The sequence below is a fragment of the Trichechus manatus genome, unplaced genomic scaffold (genome assembly GCF_000243295.1).
Source record: "Trichechus manatus latirostris isolate Lorelei unplaced genomic scaffold, TriManLat1.0 scaffold00029, whole genome shotgun sequence".
Lineage (NCBI taxonomy): Eukaryota > Metazoa > Chordata > Mammalia > Sirenia > Trichechidae > Trichechus > Trichechus manatus.
In genome coordinates this window covers 10,940,484-10,948,596 of record NW_004443965.1, presented here as the reverse complement: position 1 = coordinate 10,948,596, position 8,113 = coordinate 10,940,484, and the positions used below count along the sequence as shown (strand labels likewise).

At 36.1% G+C, this 8,113-nt stretch overlaps 1 protein-coding gene across 1 annotated transcript in view; it reads left to right on the top strand.

The window, feature by feature from the left end:
• Positions 1-8,113, top strand: part of TNPO1 (transportin 1) — a 100,982-nt gene that overhangs the window by 77,157 nt on the left and 15,712 nt on the right. The window contains exons 11-13 of the mRNA XM_023729452.1: positions 4,400-4,468; positions 5,330-5,504; positions 6,253-6,478. Coding sequence (XP_023585220.1) covers positions 4,400-4,468; positions 5,330-5,504; positions 6,253-6,478 — 470 coding nt within the window. The remainder of the gene's footprint in view (positions 1-4,399; positions 4,469-5,329; positions 5,505-6,252; positions 6,479-8,113) is intronic.

Below are 8,113 nucleotides of genomic sequence, written 5' to 3'. Positions count from 1 at the left end.
TATGTTCAGTCTTTTGAGGAACTGCCAGGCTGTTTTCCAAAGTGGCTGCACCATTTGACCTTCCCACCAGCAGTACACAAGGGTTCCATTTTCTCTTATATGCTCTCCAACACTTGTTACTATCTTTTCTTTTCTTTTTTTTTAATAGCCAAGTAACTAGTGGCTATGAAGTAGTATCTTGTTTTGATTTGTATTTCCCTAATGGACCTGCTCTTATATTTAGTCATCATAATATTCCTTAAAAATAACTCAAACTTGACCACTCTGACTGGGATCACAATATAGGGTCCTAGACAGAACAGAAGAAAAACGTAGAACAAAATTCAAATTCACAAAAGACCAGGCTTACTGGTCTGACAGAAACTGGAAGAACTCTTGAGACTATGGCCTCTAGACCCGCTTCTAACTCAGAACTGTGAAGCCCCTCCCAAAGTTCAGCTTTCAGCCAAATATTAGACAGGTCTGTAAAACAAACAGTAACACCCATGAGGAATGTGCTCCTTAGAACAATCAAGTATACAGACCAAATGGACAACATCTGCCCACAAGCAAAGATGAGAGGGCAGGAAAACCGGATGAATGGGAAGGGAACCCGGGATTGAAAGGGGAAGAGGGCTGACACACTGCAGGGATTGCAGTCAATGTCACAAAACAGCTTGTGTATGAATTATTGAATGGGAAACTAATATGCTCTGTAAAGTTTAACCTAAAGCATAATAAAATATTTTAAAAAAAAAAAAACATTGCTCAAAAGACTATGTATTTTATCTGGTACTATAAAATACGCTATTTGTTTCCCTAATGTAAACTGATTTTCTGTGATAATTTGCATGAGAATTGACTGATTTATCATGGATCATTCTAAAAATAATAAATGAACTATTTTGTCATATTCAAAACTTTTAAAAATATGCCTCTTAAAATCTCTTGGTGTTCATCTTTAACTGTAAATCCTTATCACTTGTGGAGCCAGCATTCTGCCCCACACTGTAATTGAATAACTGGGGAGGAGCCTGGACATCTGTGTTTTGTTCTTGCTTGCTTGCTAGTTTTTAAAGCTCCAGTGCTTTTGTTCAGGGTTTCTTAACCTTGACTCTATATTGACATTTCGAGTCAGATAATTCTTTGTTGTGAGGGCTGTACATTGTAGGTTGTTGAGCAGCATCCCCGGCCTCTACCTAGTAAATGCCAGTAGCACTCCCCTACACACATGCACACACACCACACACACCACACACACAGTTGCTTATATTCAAAAATGTCTCCAGACATTGCCAGATGTCCCTTGGGGAGGCAAATTGCCCCCTGTTGAGAACCACTGCTCTAGTTCAAAGAGTGTTGGGATTTCTAACAGCTGATGAAATGGACGTATCATCAGTCTGGGTTGTGTCGTCTATTGGGTTAGAAAGTGCTAATTCCTTTGTTGCCCAAGTAGTTTCCTATAACTCTCATTCATTTAGAGTGCCTAATGTGCCACGCACTAGGCCATGGACTTTGCATGCATTATCACATTTAATCTTTACAACAACCTTAGGTGAGTAAGAAAACTGCAGAACGAGAAACCTAACCAAGGTTAGTATAGCTAGTACGGGTGACGCATTCAGTACTGGAACCCAGGTCTAACTCATGAGACAGCCCAAGGTCTTCATTACTATCACAGATAACCTCCTGTTATATCCTTACTTTCAGGGTAGTGGACAGGATGGGTTAAGGTTGTATTGTAGATAAACTATGAAAGTAATAATACACATTTTTAAAAAAAAAAACAAAACAAAACACTTCCTGTTTACATCCCTCTCATCTTTATATCCTTCCGTGTACAGAAACACATGCACATACATCTTCTTTGGAGGGGAGGCTGAAATTCCAACTCTTGGGGTTCTTTTTCATATATCATTTACCTCATTCTGTATCAGTACATGTAGGTTTCTTGGCAGTATAATATTTAGTTGTATATCTGTAACTAAGTCCTTTGATGGTGTATGGTGTTACTTTGGACCAGTTCAACAGCATTTTTTTTAAGGTTTTACCATTGTCTAGTAGTTTGTTATTACCATTTAGTATGCCTAATTGACACTGGGAAAAACTTTAGTACTTAAAATTACATTTTTGTTGTTCTTTTCTAGATTACTATGTTAAATAAAATCAGAGTTGATTTATTATAGTCCTATAGTTAATAGTCTCTTTGTAAAGAATATTTTTCCTTGTGTTTTATGCATCATGTGCTGGTGACTTTTGTTCCAATTATTTGTCTAACCTCCAACTAAATCACTATATATTTGATTCTAAATGATCTATCACTAGAAATGTCAAGTAAAACTAATAAATGTGCACATTTTGCTAGGGGATTTTAACGGTGGCCTTCATATTCTGAAAACATGGGAATAGTGTTTTAATTTTTCTATATAAACAATTCTAGTATGGCAGTCATGTACAGAATTAAATGCTTTTATAGTTTGTTGTAGAAAACATAGTCATGGTAGTAGAAGTTTTTTTCATGTAGTAGACTGCCTCTAAATTATGTCTTAGTGCTTTGAAATGAAACAATAAATACTCTTTGCAATCTTTAGCTAATTTTGTATCATTATTACAATTTTGCCATATTCATATATTTTTTTGAGGTTATTCTTTGTTTGATTCATTTCTTTTTGTTTAGCTATTTAGCCTCATCGCAAATAATACTTTCAGTGAAATCATGAGTTTGATGTGCTACTCTAATTTTTTTTCTTAATATATTTTAAAATTACTGCAGCACCCACTATGAGCATCTTCTTAGACTGCTAGGTCATGGTAGTTCTATGTTCAACTTTTTGAACCACCAGCATAGTAGCAGTACCATTTTACATTCCCACCAGCAATGAATGGATGAGGGTTCCGGTTTGTCCACAACCTTGCCAATACCTATTGTTTTCTTTTCTTTTTTTTTTTTTTCAGTTGCCATTCTAATGGGAGTGAGGTGGTATCTCATTGTAGTTTTGGTTTGTATCTATCTAAAGGCTAATGATGGTGAGCATCTTTTCATGTGCTTGCTGACCATTTAAACATCCTCTTTGGTGACATGTCCTTTGCCCATTTTTTTTTACTGGGTTGTCTTTTTACTGTTAAGTTGTAGAAGTATTCTACATATTTTGGATATTAGACCCTTACTGATAACATGATTCCTGATAATTTTCTTCCGGTCTGTAGGTTGTCACTTCACTTTGCTGATACAGTCCTTTGATGAACGATAGTGTTTAGTTCTTATGAGGTCCCATTTTCTGTTTTGCCTTTTGCTGCGTGTGCTTTTGTTGTCATATCTGATAATCTATCATTAAAAACTAGGTCCTGCAGCCACTCAGCGACCTTTTTGTACTCCATTAAATTAAAATCTATTTGCCTTCCATTTTGAATGGATTTTTTTATCCATGTATGATTACGTATCATTATGCATTGGTCATTTGGAAAATAATGGTTCCCTGAGCTAGATAGTTCTTATCACCACCTATCTCATTAGAAAAGTATTGGGAAGCTGTGAAGCTTACAGTGGCAGATACAAGTTTTTCAGAATTCTAATTTTCACTTAAAAGCTTGAATTTATCATAGATGGCAAATAATGTCAGGTGTTTTCTTTGAAATAACAGGTTCACTTCATTCTTTTTCAGATTCTCAGGTCTGAGTAGCTATTATGTCACTCGTTCTTGCTAGTAAAAATAGTGTTTGTGGAAAAAAGCAACAAGTTCAGCTTGCAACTCAAAACAGTTGTACAGTGCTTTTCCTCAAGATAACCACCATACTTCTGTATGTGACAGAAATACTTTATGCGCACTTTCCATTTTGTATCACCATACTAAAAAAGACGTTCCCTTATGGAAGATATTTAATAAAAGCAATTTTGTACTGCTTTAGCAAGGGCATTTTTAAGTGAAACAGGTTTTTTTTAAAAGATGGGTATGTGGCAGTGAAGAATACAATGACTAGTATAATTTGGTTGCCACTGCCTTATTTGTGCTAAGGTGCCAGCGGTTTTACCCACTATTGCTTTTGTGCTATTAGTCAAAGGTGGTCATGATGGAAAAAGAGCATCTGAGCATTATTATTATTAAAGTAATTTTGGCCTTGTTGACCCCCTGAAAGAGTCTCATGTGACCCCCCACCAGGAGTCATCCATGGACCACACTATGAGAACTGGTAAACTAAACATTTACACTCAGGACCGTCATAAGCTACATTTGTCACTAGTTTACTCAGAAGAATATAGGACAGAATCATAACTTACTGTCTGGACAGCATCAAGCCTTTGTCTTCTGAAAGAATCCTTGCAGCTGTCCACACAGCAGTTCATATAACTGGGGGCCTAGGTTCCTCAGCATCAAGATCATGTTATACAAATATGGGAGCTTAAAAGCCTTATATCTCTTAGGAGCCGAATTTTATAAATGCTTACAAGAGCCCTGCAGGAGACATAGCCAGTGATAGTTACTTTACTCAGGTAAGCTCAGAGTGTGGTTATCTCATCAGGTATTTAAAGTTCAGACATAGAATTCTCAATCCAGATGTAATACATCAAGCCCAAGTTGTTTTTATCATGAACATTGTTGCTTAGTAGCGTAATTAACACATACCATCTTTATCAAGTTACCAGAAAGAATAGAGCTAGTTATTTGAAAGTTAAATTCTCATGTAGGAGAAAATTTTTGTTAACTTCGTAACCAACAATTACTGTTATTCCTACCTACAATTATGGCTACTTACAAAGGTTCATCTTTCAAATGCCAAAAATCATCTCGTTTACTAATAGCACGCCAGCCATACGTTTTTGGGAGGAACATTTTGTTGTGGTTTAATCCCCATAACTATTTGTGGTGGGTGGGATAGAGCAGGCGTTGCCTACTTTTTAATCATACTGTGTTGCAGTAATTCTTTACATGTCACTGTATGTGTTATATTTGATTATGGTTCTTTTTGGTTTTGAATCTTGTATCCTTCAGAACACTGTGAGCTTTCTTCATATTAGAATCTCTAAATCTCAGTGATGCTTGTAAACTCAGATGCTCTGTAGGTAATTTTTATAGATAAATAAATGAACACCTATTTATTAGGAAAGGAAGCTTGTTCTTAGGGTTGCGATTTGCTCAGGATCATAGAGTAAAGTGGTAGGGTCAAAGGTAGTAGTATCCCCAGTTTTCTGACTCGTAAGGCACTAAATAAATACCGTTTTCAATAGAACATTACTGACCTCCTCTTTGAGTTCTTACATCGAAACTCTGTAGAGATCAAATAAAGTGTTATACATGGAATAAATACTCATTTTTTAGTACATGTAACTAAGTAGTAATGTTAATGTAATATTTTTGAATTAAATATTTCCTTAGGAAAATGTTCTGCTGCTGCCCTAGATGTACTTGCAAATGTGTATCGTGATGAACTTTTGCCACATATTTTGCCCCTTTTGAAAGAATTACTTTTTCATCATGAATGGGTTGTTAAAGAATCAGGCATCTTGGTTTTAGGAGCAATTGCTGAAGGTAAGTCTAAATCAAGTTTGAATTGTAAAGTCCTTCCTTAATTGTCACTAAGACTTGGGTGCTTTTTAAGGGATTGTTACTTTGTAAGTGAAGACTTTTCACTGTTGAATTCACATAGTGTTTTCTTTCTTTTGATGGTGGTGTAGGGTAGACAAGACTGTGATTCACATTAAGCTTATAAGAAATATTTGAATCCAAAAGTCATCTTAGGATGAATTTCTACTTTGAATTAGTTCTTAAACAACCATGGGCATACTTCTAACCCCAGCCAGATATTTTGCAAATGCTTTCTGTTATCATAAAATGAACAGAGTAAGAGAACTCTGTCCAAAGCATCCCTCTTTCTAGAAAAATAATTTAGGTTCCTCAGATAAGTCTCGGAAACTTGATAAGGTAAGAGCGTCTCCTTTTTCTATAAAGTATTAGTGTTGGTTCTCTCCTGTTAAACATTCCTGTAAACATTCTCAATCTACAAGAAATTGAAATATTTTACAGGTATTACTGAGAACCATAAATTTGTGTAATAGAGGTAGAGTGAGGTCCTTACCCAACTGGAAGATACCTAGGAGCAATTAGTTCTAATTTCATTTATTTTATAAATTTAAAGCAGATTATTAGTGATATTTATTCCAAAGGAAATGATCTGAATGTTTTTCATGGTACGTATGTCAGTTTAGTATTCAACTGAAATAATTTTGTTTTAACCAAATTTTAGCATTTCTTGAAAGATTCGTGTTTTTTTTTCTAGGTTGCATGCAGGGCATGATTCCATACCTGCCTGAACTCATTCCTCACCTTATTCAGTGCCTCTCTGATAAAAAGGCTCTTGTGCGTTCCATAACATGCTGGACTCTTAGCCGCTATGCACACTGGGTAGTCAGCCAGCCCCCAGACACGTACCTGAAGCCATTAATGACAGAATTGCTAAAGCGTATCCTGGATAGCAACAAGAGAGTACAGGAAGCTGCCTGCAGGTAGGACAAATCCGTAACAGAATGTTCATTGTGGGGGAAGGGAGTGGGTAATTAGTGGGAAACTTAATTTTCAGCTTTGTGGTGGATGTTTATATCAAACCATTAATGGAGTATTTCGTATTGAAGTTTTCCAACTGTGTCAGAAAATTTAGTTTTCCTTGCTTTTTTCTTCCTGGTGGAGTTTTTGAGGTACTGATTGTTGCTCTTGGGTTTGCAGAGTAGCATATTTTACCCATTGTGTTTGGCCAGAATAGTTTTACCATCTGCAGCTTTCACCTGATGATTTTGTAAACCCAGTGTAACTACTAGACATCAGTTTTTACAGTTTCTTCCTCAACTCAGTTTTTCCCACTCAGTGGCTGTGATAGCAGTAGAATCATCTTTTACACTAAATCCCACTCTAAAAGGAGTAACAAAGTTTGAGCAGTTCCTTAGTCAACTACCATAACTCCACAGGAAGTCCCACAGTGACTCTGATTTGTCATTTATCAACTGTGGTCCTCAGGTTCTTAGTGAATCTGTTCTAGTAGTTGACTATTGGTTGGGCTTAGGGCTTTCTCTGTTTTTATATCAGCCCAGTAGTTAGTTTCATTACTTACACATATTCCAGTTTCCTAGGACAAACGTTTATGTTATAAAAAGGCCCTGTTGATTATGTTTATAGCTCTTATTTCTTCAAATAGAATTGCTTTTTTTTATTAACTTTGTTAGTAGGAAGAAAAATCTGTTGAAAAGAGGAAACTAAATTTAAGTTGAGTTAGATTTTACCATGTCTGGAACAATAACATCTAGAATTCTATTTCTTAATGGGATGAAATAAAGTCAGTGATTAGCAACACTAAATTTTTTTTTTAAAGTTGGGGGGAGAGAGGATACAGGTTATGTTTGGGTTTCTTTGGTGTGTTTATTCATTCAACAAAATTTTTGAGCTCTCGATTGTTAAACAGATGCTACTTACTAGGTGCTGGACTTGTAGTCCCTGCCATCTTAGATTTTACAGGCTAGCGGTTTGTGTGCCATCGAGTCGATTCCAACTCATAACAACCCTATAGGACAGAGTAGAACTGCTCCATAGGGTTTCTGAGGCTGAAATCTTTACGGTAGCAAATCCCCAGGTCTTTCCTCCTGTGAGCCACTGGTGAGTTTGAGCAGTTGAGCGCTTAATCATTGTGTCACCAGGGCTCCTTTTACAGGCTAGTAGGGGATACCAAACAACTTACAGTTGTTCCTCATTATTTGCAAATTCACTGGTTCACTAAAAATACAGACATGTGGAAGCGCAGATTCCAGAAAAATTCCCAGCTCAGGTAAAATAAGGCCGGTTCTATAGTTTGTAATTTGCAGATTTTATACAATGTAACTACTGCCAATAATGAGATTAGGCTTAATTATAATGTATGGCAAGTACTGTGGAGGAAATGAATAAATAATTCACAGTGCTAATGAATAATAAGACTTCCATTAACAAATGGCTTAAGCCTGTTATTTTAGGAAATTCCTGATTGAGTAGAACAGAAGATACACAGACGTTTTAGAAATTAAGAGCTGGATATGTGTTATAGTCCAATTTAGATCTCAAATTCAAACTAATTGCACCGAGACTCTGGATATTTTCCTTTCTTATATATTTCTCCT